Source organism: Mya arenaria, chromosome 11 (assembly GCF_026914265.1).
Source record: "Mya arenaria isolate MELC-2E11 chromosome 11, ASM2691426v1".
NCBI lineage: Eukaryota > Metazoa > Mollusca > Bivalvia > Myida > Myidae > Mya > Mya arenaria.
The window spans coordinates 60,713,478-60,734,587 of NC_069132.1; the positions used below are offsets into that span (position 1 = coordinate 60,713,478).

Sequence of the window (21,110 nt, forward strand, 5' to 3'; positions counted from 1 at the left end):
ATAAAATGTTCGATTTGGTTTTGAGTTGACTTGTCTTTCTCCGACCGTTCCAAGGTAGCAATCCCATCATTTAATGATAAAGCAATTTTGATGCGTGAGCATGTGGTTTTTGAGGTGTTCGTACGTTTGTTTCTCTTGTTCAGTGTCGTTAACACCCTTATAGTGTTCCGCTTAAAAGGGTTTCTATTTGAAAATTTATATATTGGGCTTGTCCCTGTAATTTTCATTGTGTTGTATTCATATTCAATAACAATTTTATTTTTTGATAATACCCAATACTGTAAAGAAAACGAGAGCATCGCAAGAGGTAATCCAATGCCCATCTGATTCGTATGTCAAGGAGAGCGTAACTGAACATCTAGTCGTGTCGGAGTTATATGCCTTGTAGAATATTTGCGTTTTATCGTTTGCAGCATGCTTGACCTTCTGTGAATATCTTAAATGTTAATTTGCCAATGTAAGATCTATTTCACGACAACGCAGCCGTCCTACCACATTTCCTCTTCTGGAGTCAATATCAAGAGCCAAAAGAAGTGTTCTCCTGTCTACGATCGAACTCACGGCCTCTTGGGTAAAAGGACGACACTTATATGACTGGCAACTCTCAACTCCCTCCTGATGATCGATGTTTTAACCTGGATGTTTGCATTTGAACACATATGGAAACTAAAGGGACAGCCAATGTGGCAGCAACGTAATGTAGTTCTGATCAGAAGCCAAAGCTAAACATACATAATGGCATAGACACGCTCAAGACAAAAACACATGTTAGTCATGAATACTACTATATTATGTTAGCAGTATACGATCAACATAATGAAATGTATATCAATATTGTTCTATGGGCGGTTATAATATGGCCTTGTATATCCGATTTAATACGTTCATATGATTTATTTTCAATCGAATCATATTGGCATACAAAACGGGTTAGCATACTTCAGTCGATTTCAACAACAAAACCAAACCATTTTTAGTCATCATATATATATATATCAATTTAATGTTAATGAGGCCACATGTTACAATGCCAGGGCCCATATTCATGTACTGCTTGTCTCAGACTTAGAAATAATTGTAATTAAAATCGTTATTTTTGACAGAGGGTTAAGCTGCACTCTCAGAGATTGAACGTTTTGACAACATTTTAATTTTTGTATTGGAACGAAACAATTTATGCAAAAATGTATGGAAACAAGTGATGTATTTAAGTTAAAAAATTGATGTTTTATATATATTTCTTAAACCGTTAGTAATGCTTTCAACCATAAAAAAACGGAAATATGAAAACCCGCGATCTGATCTTTTGTCAGCTCTCTTATATCACTGATTTGCAGATATTTACGCAAAACGTGACAAAAATTAAAAAAATGTCAGAACGATAAATTTGTGAGAGTGCAGCTTTAAATATGAAATCTAACTTCCAAATAAGATGTAACGCATTTAATACAATGGTTTTGGTTTTTCAAACATTATGAATGAATGCCGCAATTAATGGTTCTTATGACGCATACCGAGTTTCATATGAAAGAAAATTGCAGAAAACATAGCATTCCTCTTTTATGAGACTGTAGTAGATCACTGTAAATCTTTTAACACTCACTTATCATTTAATATTATAGCTTATGAATACACGGTTACAATCTTGTTATCAGTAGTCAATATTTTCCATAAATGCATTATCGTGCAAATAGTAAATGTGTATAATTAAGATTTATGTGCTATACATGTGTAGGTACTGATTTTGTCACCTTAACAAAAATAAACAATAATAGTTAAGATACAAGATACAAGATACAAGACTATTTATTTTGGCTGGGTATGTGTTAACAAGAAACATTAGCTCAATGAGCTATTTTCCGACATGAAGAACAGACATACAGAACAAATAAAGATATCAATAAGGTTGGTAATATGTTACCTATACAGCAATTGTCAACATCAATACGTTAGTTATTTTTGATTTTGAAGAAAATCAGGACTTGCAATTATGACTTTCAGACGTCATAAAATTGTAAGTTTCAGTGCTGCATATAAATACAACAAATATTATTAGCATACATTTGATTGCACTGAAGATCAATATAACTTTACAGTATAGATCAAAATTGAGGTCGATCATTTAGTTCGTGTAATGTCGTGACGAATATTCGAAAAATGACATTTTGAATAAAATATTTTATTACTTATTTTGTTTACGATTTATGATTTAATACTACTTGGTAAATAAGACAACCATTTAATATCGAAGTGTTGGTCATTTAATGTTATATTTTAATCTATTGTCTTAAAATTGCAAACAATGGCAGTAGCTTAAAGTTACTGGTAATCCATTGTGTTAACATTGCAGACACGGCTTTTAGCTTTAAATTTACTGGCAATCCATTGTCTTAACATTGCAGACAAGGCCATAAGCTTTAAACTTACTGGTTATCCATTGTCTTAACATTACAGACAAGGCCATTACCTTTACAGTTTCTGGTAATCCATTGTCTTTACATTACAGACAAGGCCATTAGCTTTAAGGTTTCTGGTAATCCATTGTCTTAACATACATACAAGGCCAAATGCTTTATGCTAACTGGTATGGCAAAATATAAAAAGTGAAAAACACAAACAAACAAGAAATGCCTTTCACGCCAGACTCCGTATACATTTTTCATCAATAGCAATGCATAAGCTACATATATTTTTAAATACGTAAACGAAAAGAATCTCTTAAAGATGATAATTACTGTGAGGCTAGTAATCGCTATAAAAACAAATCAGAATGTACATACTAAGTTCATAATTTAAAAAAGCTATTCTCGATTACTCATTCTTTCATGTAACAAGTACAATGATGAAGTATAAAGAAATAATATCATTCTAAAATAGTTTAACAATGACATAAACTTCCTTAAAATGGAGAAAACACAGTCATGCTGAACATCATGACCTGAGTCCAATGTACAAACTCCATTATCTTCACAATAAGCAGTCTCACAGCGATTTGCAGTTATAATAATAATAATAATAATAATAATAATAATAATAATAATAATAATAATAATAATAATAATAATAATAATAAATAGTAAGTACAAATCAGTACTTAAGAGTATTAAGTTTGCATCGACCGTCAATAAACAATTGTTAAAACCCTGTAAAAACTGATCTCATTGACTGTTTTCGTGATCTTCTGAGTCTTCGCCAAATAGGGAAAATGTTGCGTTATGAGTTTCCGATAGAACAGCCAAGCCAAGATGTAGAGGTGTTGCAATGTACTTCCGACCTTCGGTATTATTAAAAGTCTCTCCCATAAACATCCCGACTGCTTGAAGAGTTGATTCACCTCCGTGTTTTTCTTTGAGGAACATGGCACCGCTGTCACCTTTCTGCCAATCGTTGCCATTCTCCGAAGTATTGTTTATATATATATGATTACTTCCTCCTTCATGTAACGCTCCAACTTCTTGAATTTGCCCGATGCCTGGTTTAGTCTTGGCGCCCCAAAAGTGTACGCGTTCGTATTTACTGTCATCCAACTCCGCTTCTGTCAAAGGGACTGCGTATAACCGTTTCTCTTTTTCATCCCTGAACTTCTTATCACAATCAGAGTGCTTGCATGGATCTATTTTGGCAATGGCAACGTCCGCCTTAAGATCTCCCTTTGGCTTAGAACAGATATCTCCAACAGTTTCCTTTTGCATCTTTAACGCTGTTGAGAACGTTTTTGATTTAGAGTCAGGATCCTCGGCTACATGGTTTGAAAGGATTGCAACAAGATCGTTCGAATTGGAAACACTCATCTTTGCAAATCCGCTAAGTGTACCTGTTCTATCTTTTACTTGAACTTCGTCGCCACTTTTGTACTTGTAGTCGGCGTATTTTGTGACAGTTACAAATGTAATCTGATATCTTTCCTCAGGAAGTTTGCAATCATTCAAGATGTGCTTTATATAACGTTCAAACTGTTCGTTTTCTTGAACTTTATCCGTCTCTTTCAGTTTTATAATCATGTGGCCCGTTCTTGGTACACAATCAAACACAAACGGCAGTTGCTTAAATCTCCTCATTGCCTGAAAATGAGTACACATGTACAAACACTCAAGAAGTTGAAGAATGTTGTAATAGCTTAACCGGTACAATACATAATTTTATATTATAGTGTAAGATTATACTGTAGTTGCATTGCTGCAACAATATTGGTTGACCTTTGTTTAGTTTTTGTAATGTAATTTGTACACATACTGGTTTGAAGTCAGATATGAGTCTTTGTGTGCTGTCTTTATGTTCAAAGTCTCGCCCATACTCCTCGAGCCATACGGGTATTTCTATTTTAAACCTTCTGAACAATGTCAACGCTTCTTTTATCATTTCTTCTTCTCTCTTTTCTGGAAATTTAGTTTGTACGAATATGTGCGGAATCACAAGTAATACTATGGGTTTTATAACTGTGTTTTATTGACAAGCAAATCACAACAAGCAAAAAGCTTTTCCATTGAAATTTGAATAGCTACAGAAACTAATTTTAAAAAGGAACTTAAAATTTAAAAAGAAAAACAGCATGTTGCCAAACTTTGTAATATAATATCGTACACTGCAAAAATAATAACACTCATTCATTATCTGCATGCAGTGTTACGTGGACATTTCTTTCAAAAAACCATATTTAATCGACTAGAAACAGAAAGGCAAAATAAAACGTTTAAGTATATGTATATAACAGCAAACAAGTGTCGATAAGTGAGCCCAGCATTGCAATTATTTTATTTATCTCAGATAACTATCCAAAGACGAGTCTTAACTATACCCGTACCTGTGATATCTTTTTGCTCAAAATACAGATGCAGGTTTGTCTCGTAAAAGTTGAAAATGAACCTTTCAAAAAGCTGGTCAACATCAGCTCTAAGAGTACTGATATTTGAACATTTTTTGAAAAGGACCAAGCTCGTTTGATTCATGCATAGTTCATCTATTGAAGTCCTATCACTAACTATTGCAACGCATACATGTTTTCCTTCCTCCTCCTTGCTAGTAATCTGACTACAGAATCTTTCAATTTTGTCTTGATCGGACGCAGAAACGATAAGGAGAACGGGCGAACCGGGAGTGCGTAATACATCTGAAACAGCCTTTTGTTTAAAACGGCAGGAATTGTCAAGCAATGTCTCGAGATATTCAGCTTTGGATGCAAAGAGCTCAAATTTGCCATTGTAAACCTTTTCCGTGCAGGACCATTTTGAGAGTGCCATTTGAACTCTCTTCATACAGTATTCATATGGTTGCTGGTCTTCTGTGTAACTTGTACAATGATAAAACATGTGTTTGCCTGAAAGATATCATTAGGTGCTATCAATGTAAAAATAAATGCAAAAGTGAAAATAATAAAATTGCAAATCATTGCAAATTAAATAATCCTAAAAACGACACTATTTCACATTTGAAACACTGGATTCATTAATAAATGCAATTGTAAATGATCATTTCAGACAAAATCTTAAAGAATGAGATTAAGATTTAAATAAAACAGCTTACTTTCCAATTGCTTTTCTAATGCAAACGTAGCAGAGCTGATTCCCGATTTGTAGGAAGGATAACTTTTGAGCCTTTTAACAGCTGGTCCGAGTTCATCCACACTCCTTCGTTTGCTTTGAGGCTGTACAAAAGGTGTATTTTCATATCCCAAGTTATAATTCATCTTTTCTTTTTCAATCTGAAAATGTTCAACGGAATAAGATTGATGTCTGCATGCAATAACAAAACATTGGTAACACAGGATAAAAGTACTAGTGTACATGAAGTATTTACAAAAGGTCGAAACATGGCTTGCAAAGGCATACATAAGATTTCGAGATGTCCAAAGGCGTAAATTGACAAAGGTTCGTCGAATAGATACTTTCCATCCTTCAAAAGCATGCGCAGACATCTGAACAAACATTCTAACTGAGTTTTGCTTATTCCTACCGCTATGGAATATTGAACTTCCCGCACAATCTTAATCGTCTATCGGATGAAAAATGATAATTGAATTAGACTCAAGTTTAATGTCATTTATACAATTTTTTATTGTTATAGATATGGTAAAATAAGAGAAATAGTTAAAATACTAATATCTTTACCGAGTCTGCGTCAGTCGTCATGAAAATGCGTTTCAATCGACAGTGTTTAAGACAGATCGAAGTCCATAACGACTCATAACCTCGTGCCAATATTTATCTTCCTTGAGGATATTGCGATTTACTACAACTATCACATACTAAGTTAAGCGGAAGTTAAAGAATGTTGCTATTTCACATATGTTTTAGGTGTTTTAAAAGATTTTAAAATACTATCATCAATGGTGAATATTCGGCCTTTTAGATTTATATTATTTGTATAATTTACTTTCCAGCCCTTTAACAGGGTTCATTTAAAATCTAAAAAAAAATATGTTGTAGTTTAAAGAAATTCTGACAGTCTGAAACATTTACGTATAAAGATTACCTGACTCAGGATGTTTTTGCTTCCAGTGACGTCAAAAGAGAAGTAGTCTTGAAAATGTTTGCAGTTTCTGAGGATATGGAGAAGACTTAAGCAATCAGTGCCTTCATCTGCGCTATAAGTCTTCTTCCCTTTCAATTGCGGAAGGAAACATTTTGCAATTTCAGTTGCATTTTTGGACCATAATTTTGCATCGGTCATTCGCCAGTTGGGCGTTCCTGATCGGTGGCTGTTTACAATCTGAGTTTTAAAATACTCACACGACTTGCTTAAACTTTGGCATGCTCGTGGTTGGTGTTCCGATGTATCGTGGTATTTGCATGGATTTCCATAACATATGCTCTTAGTTGGACATTGCACTAAGTTCTGTGTCTCGCATGATACACATGGAGAGCCTTTGTGTTTTGCTTCCTTTAGCCACAATGATCGTAACGTCTCGAATTTCTTTTCTACAATGTTGCAAATTGGTTCGTTTATAATTTGAAGAGCCAAAAGAGCCTGAAGTGACCTCTGGTTTTTACGAACCTTCTTTCCATATCTCAGCATTCTCAGTAACAGGCTAAAGACAACAGATGCCTGTAACCAATATTTCTTATATTAAAACTTTTTAAATGAAAATGTATCAATAATGCCTTACCTGCAGTTTCGTCACCATGGGCGTCATTGAAATCTTTGCAACCTTACAAAAGCGTTTATCACACGGGTAGCAAGGGGTATTTAGGGAGATAAATTAAAACACCAATATAATTATCTCTGAAAAGAAACATAGAAAATAGAAACTTGATGATTTCAGTGTAAGATTGACAAAACTTCCGTTCATTTCTCTTCATATTCAGTAACAGTTTTAAGACAATAAACAAATCTTCTTAAATACTGAAAACATGGTTTTGTCTTGTAATGCACTATATAAATTTTCAAAGTGGAATGTAAATCAGTTATTAAAATATACTTTCTTTGATATGACAAAATCTTTGTTTGCTTTTTAACATATAGGAGAAGGAGAAAAAAGCTACAAATTAGACCCGTTTTATAATGGTGAAACAGGCGAATTAAAAGTACTTTCAAATTAAACGTTTGCGCCATAGAGGTTGGTGTGCAATTACGAAAGTACGATTAGGTAAAATTCACGTGTTAGCAACATCAAGACGATGTTCGATAAAAGGAGACAAGACGCTTTGCGTTTATGACGTTGACGTATAGTGTAGTAAATATCAAGCCTAATGGCTAGAAGACGGCCGTCGAACACGGGTTGAACTCATTTCAAACATTTTACGATTGTCGTAAATGCTTGTGTTATGACTTGACCTTAGTTTAATAGTAGTTATCACGTCAACATCGACAAAGAATCAGAGCCTATGTCCCGTCTGGCAAAGGATGATGGTCGCTGATCATAATGTAAATGTAAAAAAGGTCATATTTCCCCGAAAACTGCCCTCAAGGAAAAGTTTTCAGTAAGTGGATTTTAAACCAGACATGGGTCTATGTTAATGACACAATGTTAGCTTCAATTTGTAATACTAAGGAATCATTGCCCAGTTGAATATGTTCATCATTTGATTAGAACGAACCAACCTCTACGTCATACATCTTACGTTACATAAACGAGTAACGTCAAATGTTCGACTCGGTAGTCCATGTCAGTTTTATACATGATCAGAATAACAGTCATGTACAATATTTCACTTGTGAAAGATCCTTTAAAATGACTTTTTTCTTCGTATATGGAATATCGAACATTTTGTGAATTTCGGCCCCAAATTTCTTTCTTTGATGCCGTAAATATCCGATGAAAACATTAAGCATACATATTAACCTTGTTTATAAAAAAATGTAAATCATCTTTTGACTGACACATATTCAAATATACGAAAACAAATGTTTTGTTACATGTCTATTTCGCCGAATATATTGTTAGAAAAATCAAAACTATAAAAGGTTTATAGCCTCTGTGTTATCTTCATTTTCTTCATCGCTATTGCTGTCTTTCACCTGTACCAAAACAGTCATTTATTGTTTTATAATGATCATTCCAGTTTATAATAACTAATAATACTCTGGCAAAATTTTCAATGGTAAAACTTACGATTTTTACATTATTAAACCGGATATATTCCAAAATAAGACGTTTGTAACACAATTACTACAATAAGAAAGATGATATGAATGATGATCAAACATATGATATGAAACAAGGAATAAAAAACGCCTGCAACATTGTTGATCATTTGACCTGAACTTTCATGATTATGCCGGGTTAACATTAATAAACAGCAAACGAATTTAATATCTTTCTGCTGCATAAAACCGTTTAGCTGTGCATTCAGGCAATAAGGAAGCAAAATATTTAACATACGTAATAAATATGAACAATTTAAATAAACATTTTGATACCCAATTTATTGTTTAAACAACATGTTCATGAGACTGCTATGAGTATGTTCTAATTCCTAAGACAGGTAAAATATCATCTGATACAGCTATAAGTATGTTCTCGTTTCTGAGACTGCTAAAACATGTTCTCGATCCTGAGACTGCTAAAACATGTTCTCGTTCCTGAGACTGCTATAAATGTTATGTTGCTCCTGAGACTGCTATAAATATGTTCTCGATCCGGAGACTGCTATAAATGTTATGTTGCTCCTGAGACTGCTATAAATATGTTCTCGATCCTGAGACTGCTATAAATATGTTCTCGTTCCTGAGACTGCTATAAATATGATGTTGCTCCTGGGACTGCTATAAATATGTTCTCCTTCCTGAGACTGCTATAAATATGATGTTGCTCCTGGGACTGCTATATATATATGTTTATATTCATGTTTATGAGACTACTATTAATATGTTCATGTTTTTAAGAAAGCTTTAAATATGTTAATGCTACTGAAACTGCTATTAATACGCTCATGTTTCTGAGTTTGCTATAAATATGCTCATATTCCTGTGACTGCTGTGAATTCGATTATGTTTCTAAAACGGGTATACATATGTTAATGTTCCTGAGACTGCTATAAATGCGCTTATGGTCAAATATGCTCATGTCCCTGAGACTGCCAAACATATGTTCATGCACTTGAGTCTGATTTAAATATCATGATAAAAAATTGTAGTGTTCTACATTATAGTTTTATTGTAATAAAAGAATATTACCTTAATTGTGTTAATCCTTTAAAAGTATGTTCTATTTCATATTTTCTACTTGCAAAAAAAGCACAAACAGAATATACTATTTGCACTTTATCAATTAATCTTTTTCACATAAGAATTGTATTTCACATAAGTGCAACAATTGATTTGCCCCAACATAGTTGTGACTTTTTGGCAGGGTTTTACAGTCAGTAAACGGCAAGTTAACAAATTAAAAGAAAGAAATTGTTATCAATACAACTTTATTCATTTTGTTAATATCTTTTTTATTTCCTCTGCAGGTTTCTTCTTCAAAGAACTAAAATGTTTGAACTACCATGTTTATGTCTGCTGTAATTACTTTGTTTTCAAGTTTGTCCATTTGGGGTTTTTTTGAGATGCAAATTATATCAAAATAGAGTGGTCTAAACATTCAAATACATTAAATTAAAAGCTATCGCACTCTTATTTCAACTGATACTCCGGAAGTTATCCGTTTTAAACAAAAAACCATTCTTATTTGTTTTCTAGTGAAACAAACGTGAATACATACATTTTATTTCCTGAAAGTATGACTTTTTTGTATGACACATATTTCTTATTATTTTCCTGCAATTATTATTTTTCTGAAACTACTGCGACATAATATCGCTAAGTTAATAAGAGTGGTATTAAATCCAGATACTGATATAAGATATATCTAATACACTTTTCAACACAAACTATTTGAACAACATGATAATCACTCATATCAATATTCAATTTTCTCAATTGCCATATTTTTATGTCAGACCAAGCGTGTATCAGTTTATAGAACTTCTAAAGTCAGACATCAAAACTACAATATTTAAAGTATTCAAATATATAAAATCTCTTAAACATAGAACTTCCATTACGTATAGTGATTAGTTTATATCAGCCCATCCTCATATTTCATATTTTGCATATATTTTTTCACGTATGACAAATTATTCATATCTAGGTATGCAGCGAAACTGTATTATGTGGCATGTTGACGTCATGTTAAATAAATGTATTTATATTCAATGACTATGTACCTTGTGGGTATTCGTCAAATAAAATATGCTCTGCTCTGTTCTGTGCTGTAAACGTGACCAAAAATATCACAGTAGCAAATTTGCCAACGTGGGTGTATTTACCTTTTTTATTTTACTTTTTTTAATTAAATGATATATTGAGTGATCAATTGATTGTTTGAATTAGTCAAGTAATGTACGTTTCACAAACTCAAAGATTGATTGACTAATTTGATTGATTGATTTATTGAATGGGTAAATAAATGTTTGATTTACGGATATTTTTAGATAATTATTAATTGACTGACGGAGTGACTAATTGCCGATAATTTGGGTGGTTGGTTGATTGATTGCCCGATGACCGCCCGACCAATCGGCAGGCCGATCGAATACCGATTAGCACATGGACCAAATGACTGCCTGACAGACTGACCGACCGACCGGTTGGCCGCCTGCCTGCCTGCCTGCCTGACGGACGGACTCACTGACTCACTGACTCACTCACAATCATTGGAGTCATAACAGTTGGTTATGTGTTGAAGATGCTGCTCCAACGCGTCTTCCGTTATATTGCCAATGAGTGGAATATCGATGTAAACAGTGAGTATGGTTTCTTATTTTTCATTTTTAGAGGTTTATACGAGTAAATTTTAAAAAAGGAGAATGTAGTTCCACATAAGAATGGCTATGAGTTGTTCTAAATGTAAAAGTTCTGAATAAAATTTAAAATCTGATCATCTAGAACTTGCATAACTTGCTAGAGAATAGTGTTGACAACGTAAAAAATTCCGTAAGAAATTGTTAATGTACCTTAGGTTTAAGCAATTTCTTTACATGTGTGTGGCTTTTTTATTGGCAAAAGGTTGCCTCGTTACAAATTTTAAAACTGTATTCGTTATACTAGCTGTTTTATATTTGGCAAAAATGCCAATGAGCAATATTATGTTTATTTATGCTTTATGTTTCATGTACTTGGCTGTACTTCATGTTTTTCATTATGGCGGCAGATTTCTCTCGTATAATGTATTGCATGTATTGTAACGGAATATTCGAATATTCACTTGTATCTACCTTGCAGTAATAGTAGCATTAACACTACACAGACTGGAAAAGGCGGTGTAAGAGTCTTGTAAACGAATTCGGTCTGAAAACGGTAGGTCCTGTTGTGAACTTGTACCGTTGTTGTTTCCAGTGAGAGTTCCAGTTATTTGTTACTAGTATATACATGTATCGTCCACACGGTAACTCGTTTGACAGAATATTTACTTAATCATTGAAACATTATTTCAGGGCTCGTTTTTTGATGGGCTTGGACTAACATAATTCTGAAAGATTCCGCCAAATCCCTGTATTTCTGCGGCAATGCCATGCAACATTCAATGTTAGACATAACTTAAAACTGAAACGTTGTATAAGACATATTGTGGCCATCTAATCAACAAGCGTGGGACTTAATGTCGAAACTTAAAGAATTTCAGTTACTTATTTAGCGAGTGTCGCAAAACAAATTGTATGACCCAAACCCCCATAACACAATTATCAATCCACATGAATAGACGGCTAGCTACGCCCCTAAAGGTGAACTTGCAAAATGAAAGCAAAGCAATATAGTTTCCGTACACTAAACAATAAAGCTCTTAGTTTCGAAACAAATATTATAACTTTTCAAATACCCACACTGAATGTGTGTCCCTTTAATTGTCAAAAATTGACAAGAAACATGTTTCATCTTATTCAATGTTTACCAAACTGGGTATTAGCATTTATGGAAATAAATAATATCTGTTTCAGGTCAAGCATAATACACTTTTGTCATTTACTATATCAATTCGTATGGCCCATTGAGCTCATGACATACGTGATTAATATTTTAACCGGTAAGAGACTATATGGCCCATATATTTCAAATTAATTGGCCTGTCTAAAAGGCATTTCAGGCCAGTTTAAAAATGATACAGCGCAGAATGGAAGACCGTATATGATTTCAAAATGTTGATCGTACGATACGTGCGTCAATAAGATGGACCCATTATGTTAATATGTAATAGACGACACTTAAAAGTTTTCATTTTGTCATTGTACATTTTCCAAACATGCCTGGATACTTACAAACTATGTGAGCGGCATACGATAAGTGAACTTATGATTTATCAGTTTTCCTACTTGAACTGTTGAATGTTTGTATTAAGATAACAAGATTATCGAAGTGTTCGTTTAAAAATAAAGTAAATATTTATAGTGTGATAATCAGCACAAAGTTCATACTTTCATATAATTTATTTTTCATCGAAGCATGCATTTGAACTACGTAACATATTGTCATATAAAACGAGATCAGGTAAGCACACTACAGCCGATCCTTAACTACAAAATTAAAATCACGTTTAATAAACATGTCAGGCCTTATTCAACTCGTTTTCAATTGGTACCGAAAATGATGTTTTACATTTGTCTTCCTTTTATTTTCCTTAACATCGGCATGCGTCTGAGCCACGAAGCTCTCACCGAACCAGACAGGAAATGTATTTTTTGGAATAAATACACGCCTGACAATATCTCAGAATTCCAGAATACAATTCACACCTATGTTTATAAGGTGAAATTACACAAACCGAAGCGGACAAGCAATCACCGGATTTTATCAATACTATGCTGTGCCACACGACGATTCATTTACGCTTCCAAACTAGCAAAATGACTAAAAAGGCTAAGCCATATTGTTCAAACGAGGTCAGGCACGCGCATTCCAAAGCTCCTCTCTTACACCGTCGTTGCATTAACGACGGTTTACCTCGTGGGGAACAGTACTACTCATACATACACTACAAACAAGCTAAGTTTAGAACAACTGAAACTGAATAATAGGAATATAATCTTATATTCATAAAAGCCAATTATACTGGTTCGTCATCAAAATTATATTAATATATAATGATGAATATTTATTTGTTTAATGATATAGAGAAATTCATTGCCTTAACATGGTACAAGCATAGTAGCTGCATACTCACTAGTATAGCCAAATTGCATTGCACAATTCTTATAAAGTCAAACGACAAAGTCACACAGTAAAACAGACGAGAAACCTCTTATGCCAGACAAAATATACATTTTATCAATAGCAATGTATAAACAAAATGTAAACGTTTGGGTTGATAACTGTTACAGAGATTCTATACTGTGACCTAGAAATCACAATAAAACAATAAGTTTAACTATGTAAATACTTCTATAAAATTGAGAAAATCAAGCCATACTGAAATCATTACCCCAATCCGATACACGAACTCCAGTATTTAAAAAGTTGACAGTCTCAAACTTAAATATTATGCAATTTATGATTATAATCAATGGAAAATGGAAAAAATGAATGTCAAACAAGAACAACGGCAATAACAAGTTGTTATCCAATATATAAAGGTTGCTTTACCATCAAAACAAAATTGTTAAAACCATCATTTGTAATTTTAAAACTCCCGTCCAGACCCAAAATGAATTTCATGGACTGTTTTCGTGATCTTCTGAATGTTCTCCGCTTTCTCAAAGGTCTCTCCCATAAACATACCAACTGCTTGAAGTGTTCGAGTTGATTCACTTCTGTGTTTTTCTTTGAGAACCATGGCACCACTATCACCTTTCTGCCAATTGTTTCCATTCTCCGAACAATCTGCTTGACGAGTTCGATTTGACTCACAGCTTTGTTTTTCTTTGAGTTCCATTTCACCGCTATCCTTTGTTTGCCCATTGTTTTCCTTCTTCGAAGCATCTTGTATATACTCTTTTATATATATGTGATTACTCCCACCTTCGTGTAACACTCCAAGTTCTTGAATTTGCCCGATCCCTGGTTTAGTCTTGGCGCCCCAAAAGTGAACTCGTTCGTACATACTGTCATCCAGCTCCGTTTCTGTCAATGGGACTGCGTATAACCGTTTCTCTCTTTCATCCCTGAATTTCTTATCACAATCAGAAACGTTGTAAGGGTCTATTTGGCTATGGCAATGTCCGCCTTTAGATCTCCCTTTGGCCTGAGAAAGATTTCTCCAACAGTTTCCTTTTGAATCTCTAACGCTGTGGAGAATGTTGAATGTTTTAGAGTCAGGAATAGGTTCTTCGGCTACATGGTTTGAAAAATTTGCAACAAGATCGTCCGAATGGGAAGCTTTCATCTTTGCAAATCCGCTCAGTGTACCTGTTCTGTCCTTTACTTGAACTTCGTCGCCACTTTTGTACTTATAATCGGCATATTTGGTGACTGTGACAAATGTTATTCGATATTTATCCTCAGACACTTTGCAATCATTCAAGATGTTCTTGGTATTTTGTACACACTGTTCTTTTTCTTGATCACTGTCCGTCTCTATCGGTTTTATTATCATGTGGTCTGTTCTCGGTAAACAATCAAACACAAACGGAAGTTCTTTAAATCTCTTTATAGCCTGGCAATGAGAGAAACATATGTAAAAACCTCCAAGAAGTTAAAAAAAATGTTCTACATATGAAACCCGCACAAGCAATACTTTCATATAACATTGTACTATTTTACTCTGCTTTCATTTGCTGCTACAGCATTGATAGAACTTTTATTTATGCCCGAATGTTGTCTGTACACATACTGGTGTGAATTCGGATATGAGCCTCCTTGTGCTGTCTCTATCTTCAAATTTTCGCCCACACTCCTCTAGCCATGTGGGTTTTTCTAGCTTGAACCTTCTGAAAAATGTCAAAGCTTCTTTTATTATTTCATGTTCTCTCCTTTCTGGAAATTTGGTGTGTACGTCCGAAATAAACTATGAATTGTATTACAGTGTTTAGTTTGTCAAGCAAATTATTATAAGCATTAACTTTTCCCCTCTAATTTTGAGAAGCTACAGAATTGAACTAAGAAATACATTTTAAATTAAGAAGTTCACCAAATGTTGATATGTAGTATCGTACATTGGAAAAATATCACCATATCTTTCTGGAGTGTTACTTTAATATTTCTTTCAAAAAAATCGATTTAATGGAAAGTTCTGGAAAAAACAATAAATTTTTATTTCAGAAAACAAGTGTCCTTATGGTAAAACTTAATTTAATTTCAGAAAATGTTTCTAAAGTCGAATTTTTACTTTAACAGTACCTGTGACGTCGTTTTGCTCAAAATAAAGATGCAGGTTTGTCACGTAAATGTTGAAAATGAACCTTTCAAAAAGCTCGTCAACATCTGTTCTTATATCACTATTATTTGAACTTTTTCACGCATATTCCACCAACTGAAATAATATCACTAACTACTGCAACGCATACATGTTTCCTTTCTCCCTCGAAGCTAGATATCTGATTGCAAAATCTTTCAATTTTGTCTTCTTCAGTCGCTGAAACTATAAGAAGGACGGGCGAACCAACAGTACGTAAAACATCAGAAACAGTATTTTGTTCGATTCCTTGGGAATTATCAAGCAATGTCTCGAGATATTCCCTTTTGGATGCAAAGATCGCAAATTTTCCATTGTAAACCTGTTCCTGGCAGGACCACTTTGAGTGTGCCATTTGAACTCTCTTCATGCAATATTCATATGCTTGCTGGTCTTCTGTGTGACATGTACAATGATAAAACAACTGTTTGATTGAAATATTTACCACTTTGTGTTTAGAAAATGCAGTGTTTGCAATCAAAATAAATAGAAAAAAACAGCGGACATACGAATACACACACACACACAAATTATAGACCTCATCTATTCCATCAATTGGCTTAGTTCAACTGTGTAAGTTAATTTCAGGAAAAAAATACTTCCTGTTTATTATATAAAAGACCTCACCTTCCCATTTATCTTCAGATGTTTGTGTCGCTAAACTTTTAAAGGACGGATCCCTTTTTAACTTTTTTGCCCATTTCTGAAGATCAGGCATGCTCCTTTTTTTGCTTGGGTATGTTACGTCGAGTAGTCTGTCATATCTCGAAACAGATTTACAATCCTCTCTCTCAATCTAAAATGATTATGATATAATAATAACAGAGCGATCCCCAGTCGCCAAACAGTTAAAACATTTCCTGTATAAGGCACAAAGGTACATCAACAAACCTTTTTCAATCAGTTTTGGCAAGCTACGATAAAATCGTCAACTATATATTGCTTATATGTGCAATGACAAAAAAGGACATCTACCATGATAAATGCCAGTCTTATTTTATAATACAAATACAAAAATTGATATACCTCATCTAGTCTTTGCAAAGCACAAATGGTCGAAAATCTGCGCTTCAGATATTTATCGTCTTTGAGAAGCTGGCGCAGACACAGGAACAGACGATCTCGCTGTTTCTTGGTTATTCTACCCCCGATAGAGGCTCGAACTTTACGCACAATCTGAATGGCCTGTTAAATGCAAAAAGGGTATTTCTTTCAAAGAGGTAGAGTAATACTCAATTACGAAAATGAATATTGATAGTTAAGTAGTTATAGCCAAAACATCGAGTATGACATGATAGATTCTGTGACAAATAAAATAGCGGCATCCGGGATGTTGCATACTTTTTAGACCAAGGGTACTATCAATATCATTGAGAATTCCTCTTTGGTAAATAATATTTTACCGGATGTCAAATATTGAAAATTCGCTATGTGTTAAACTTTAGTCGGATAGCAAAAACGATTATTAATGAATATAGCTTAGTGCAGTATTCTCACTAGCTTGTAAAACATACACACTAAAATTTGAATGTTGTCAAAGTTGATGTACAGTTGAACACCGTTAATCCAAAATCGTAGGGACCCAAAAAATTATTTCGGAATAGCGTTTATTTTAAAACATGTTATATATTTGAGTATCTTCGAACTGCAATACAAACAAACAAACATATTAACTGCAATTTGACAACTTGTCATTGATAGCATTTAGTGCATAGATAAACAAAAAATACTACGTGTTTTCAAAAATGAATATCATAATGTTTACCTGACTTAGGATGTTTTTGTTTGTGGTTACGTCAAACGTAAAATAGTCTTGAAATTGTTTGCAGTTCTGTAGGATACATTAAAGACTAAAACAATCGAGTTCATCAATTGCGTTATGTCTCCCTCTTTGTAACAGCATAAAACACTGGACGACCATTGAGTTGCATCGCTCTGTTGCCAGAGTTGTAATATTTGCACGGATAACCAAAGCATATACCCTTTGTTGGGCATTGAACTAAATTTTGTGTAGAGCACATTACGCATGGCGGTCCTTTGGGTTTTACTTCATTCAACCAGCGTGTTTGGAGTGTTACAAAAATGTATTCTATCAGACTGCAAATTGGATCCTGCACGGCACCCATAGCCTGAAGTGCCTGAATGTTATTGTTTCTTCTGTTCATTTTAAGCGTCTTCATCTTAATTCACATTCTTCGATTTATAACAAATAACAAAAGTCCCTGAACAACTCACACACATTCTGACTTGTTCTAGTCAGTAACGTGACATATTACCATTTGTATTTGAAATGCCTACTAAGTTTCTTGTCGTGTCTGCTGCCGGTACAAATGGTATTTTGAAGAGAAGAAAGATAGTTACATTAAATGGCATTCTGTTTTCATGTAATTAAATTGGACTGATTTCAGAAATCGTACTCAAGTTAAAATCATACTAGGGTCGAATTGTTTAGGCAAAACAATAAACGATACCGATTCACAGCTTGTATTTTCATTAAAAAATCATTCCTAATTAAACAAAGGTTTTCATTTAAATTATTGACCAATATCATGGTCATGAAACGACCATAAATGGCCGGTTACGAATATAATGGACGCAAAATGGCAACGATTCCTTTACAAGCTGACGCACGTGAAAGCTTATATAAAATTACACAAAGGCTGGGACATACTGACCGTCAATGTCACCACACATAGCCGACAACTTAATTAATGCCGTTACGCCGCCCGCCATTTAGTTATGCCGCGAGAGAACCTAATTTTGTCACACCGTTGAACTCGTGACGTGCGCCACCCGCTGATGCTGTTAGAACGTACCGACGGAGATTTTTTTTACGTCGGCCGCTTAAAACCTCAAACCGCATCAAATGATTAATTATTCATACTTTGCCAGCTGCCAGTATTGTCACGCCGCACTTTATTTAACAAGCTATCATGGCCATTGACAATGACAGACATGAAGCCAGGGTTCGATTCGAAGAACCTATGACGATGCCGGCAGCTGATGTTAGCACACTGCGACGGGCGCTAATGTTGACACGCTGCGACGGCCAATTATGTTGACACGCTGTGACCAGCGCTAATGTTGACATACTGCGACGGGCGCTAATGTTGACACACTGCGACGGGCGCTAATGTTGACACACTGCGACGGGCGCTAATGTTGACATACTGCGACGGGCGCTAATGTTGACACACTGCGACGGGCGCTAATGTTGACACACTGCGATGGGCGCTGATGTTGACACACTGCGACGGGCGCTGATGTTGACACACTGCGACGGGCGCTGATGTTGACACGCTGCTACGGGCGCTGATGTTGACACGCTGCGATGGGCGCTGGTGTTGTCACCCTGCAACGGGCGCTGATGATGACACACTGCGACATGCGCTTGTGTTGTCACACTGCAACGGGCGCTGATGTTGACACACAGCGACATGCGCTGATGTTGACAAGATGCGATGGCACGGATGTTGACACACTGCGGCGTACACTGATGTTGACACGCTGCAACGGGTGCTGATGTTAACACGCTGCGACGGGCGCTGATGATGACACACTGCGACGTGCGCTGATGTTGACACGCTGCGACGGCGCTGATGTTGACACACTGCGATGGGCGCTGATGTTGACACTCTGCGACGGGCGCTTATGTTGATATGCCGCGAAGGGCGCTAGTGTTGCACTGCGACGGACGCTTATGTTGACATTTTGTGACGGGCGCTGTTGTTGACAGCCTGCGACGGGCGCTGATGTTGGCACACAGAGACGGGCGCTTATGTTGACATACTGCGACGGGCGCTGTTGTTGACAACATGCGACGGGCAATAATGCAGACACCCTGCGACGGGCGCTAATGTTGACACCTTGCGATGTGCGCTGATGTTGACACGCTGTTGCGGGCGCTAATGTTGCTCTGGTACGGCCGCTGATGTTGACAAGCTGCGAAGGGCGCTAATGTTGCACTGCGACGGGCGCTAATGCTGACACTCTGAGACGTATGCTGATGCTGACAAGCTGCGGTGGGCGCTAATGGTGCTCTGCGGCGGGCGCTGATGTTGACACGCTGGGACGGGCGCTAATGTTGCACTGCGGCGGGCGCTGATGTTAACACACTGCGATGTGCGCTGATGTTGACACGCTGCTGCGGGCGCTAATGTTGCTCTGGTACGGCCGCTGATGTTGACAAGCTGCGAAGCGAAGGGCGCTAATGTTGCACTGCGACGGGCGCTAATGCTGACACTCTGAGACGTATGCTGATGCTGACACGCTGCGGTGGGCGCTAATGGTGCTCTGCGGCGGGCGCTGATGTTGACACGCTGGGACGGGCGCTAATGTTGCACTGCGGCGGGCGCTGATGTTGACACACTGCGACGGGCGCTGATATTGACACACCACGACGGACGCTCATGTTGGCACACTGCGACGGACGTTAATGTTGACATGCTTCGATGGGTACTGATGTTGACACTCTGCGACGTGCGTTGATGTTGACAAACTGCGGCGGGCGCTAATGTTGCTGTGGAACGGGCGCTGATGTTGACAAGCTGCGACGGGCGCTAATGTTGCACTGCGACGGGAGCTGATGTTGACACACTGCGACGGGCGCTGATGTTGACACACTGCGTTGGGCGCTGATGTTGACACACTGCGACGGGCAATAATGCAGACACCCTGCGACGGGCGCTAATGTTGACACCTTGCGATGTGCGCTGATGTTGACACGCTGCTGCGGGCGCTTATGTTGCTCTGGTACGGCCGCTGATGTTGACAAGCTGCGAAGGGCGCTAATGTTGCACTGCGACGGGCGCTAATGCTGACACTCTGAGACGTATGCTGATGCTGACACGCTGCGGTGGGCGCTAATGGTGCTCTGCGGTGGGCGCTGATGTTGACACGCTGGGACGGGCGCTAATGTTGTTCTGCGACGGGCGCTGATGTTGACACACTGCGACGGGCGCTCATGTTGACACGCTGCGATGGGCGCTGATGTGAACACTTTGCGACGGGCTCTGATATTGACACGCTGCGACGGGCGCTGATGTTGACACACTGCGACGGGCGCTGATGTTAACAAACTGAGACAGCCGCTAATGTTGACACAATGCGACGGGCTGATGTTGCACTGCGACGGGCGCTGATGTTGACACACTGCGACGGGCGCTGATGTTAACAAACTGAGACAGCCGCTAATGTTGACACAATGCGACGGGCTGATGTTGCACTGCGACGGGCGCTGATGTTGACACTCTAAAACTGGCGCTGCTGTTGATACCCTGCGACGGGCGCTAATGTTGACACGCTGCAT

The 21,110-nt window shown here is 36.7% G+C and overlaps 2 protein-coding genes across 4 annotated transcripts; both read right to left on the minus strand.

Annotated features, from left to right (window-relative positions):
* Positions 1-1,788: 1,788 nt before the first annotated feature.
* On the minus strand, positions 1,789-8,668 carry LOC128209507 (uncharacterized). 3 transcript variants are annotated; one of them, XM_052913554.1, is made up of 7 exons: positions 8,549-8,668; positions 6,469-7,041; positions 5,830-5,988; positions 5,521-5,698; positions 4,802-5,314; positions 4,234-4,376; positions 1,789-4,061 (listed from the first exon to the last, which is right to left on the minus strand). In XM_052913554.1, exons 2-7 carry the CDS (start codon positions 7,009-7,011, stop codon positions 3,159-3,161), a joined length of 2,439 nt encoding a protein of 812 aa, XP_052769514.1. In that variant the 5' UTR covers positions 7,012-7,041; positions 8,549-8,668; the 3' UTR covers positions 1,789-3,158. The 3 variants fall into 3 exon arrangements, with proteins under 3 accessions (XP_052769514.1, XP_052769515.1, XP_052769516.1); XM_052913555.1 differs by lacking the exon at positions 5,830-5,988; XM_052913556.1 differs by lacking the exons at positions 5,830-5,988; positions 8,549-8,668 and adding an exon at positions 6,105-6,225 and having other exon boundaries at positions 6,469-6,495.
* Positions 8,669-19,010: 10,342 nt separating this feature from the next.
* Positions 19,011-21,110, minus strand: LOC128208668 (uncharacterized). The gene is made up of 2 exons (XM_052912216.1): positions 20,624-21,110; positions 19,011-19,450 (listed from the first exon to the last, which is right to left on the minus strand). Exons 1-2 carry the CDS (start codon positions 21,108-21,110, stop codon positions 19,011-19,013), a joined length of 927 nt encoding a protein of 308 aa, XP_052768176.1.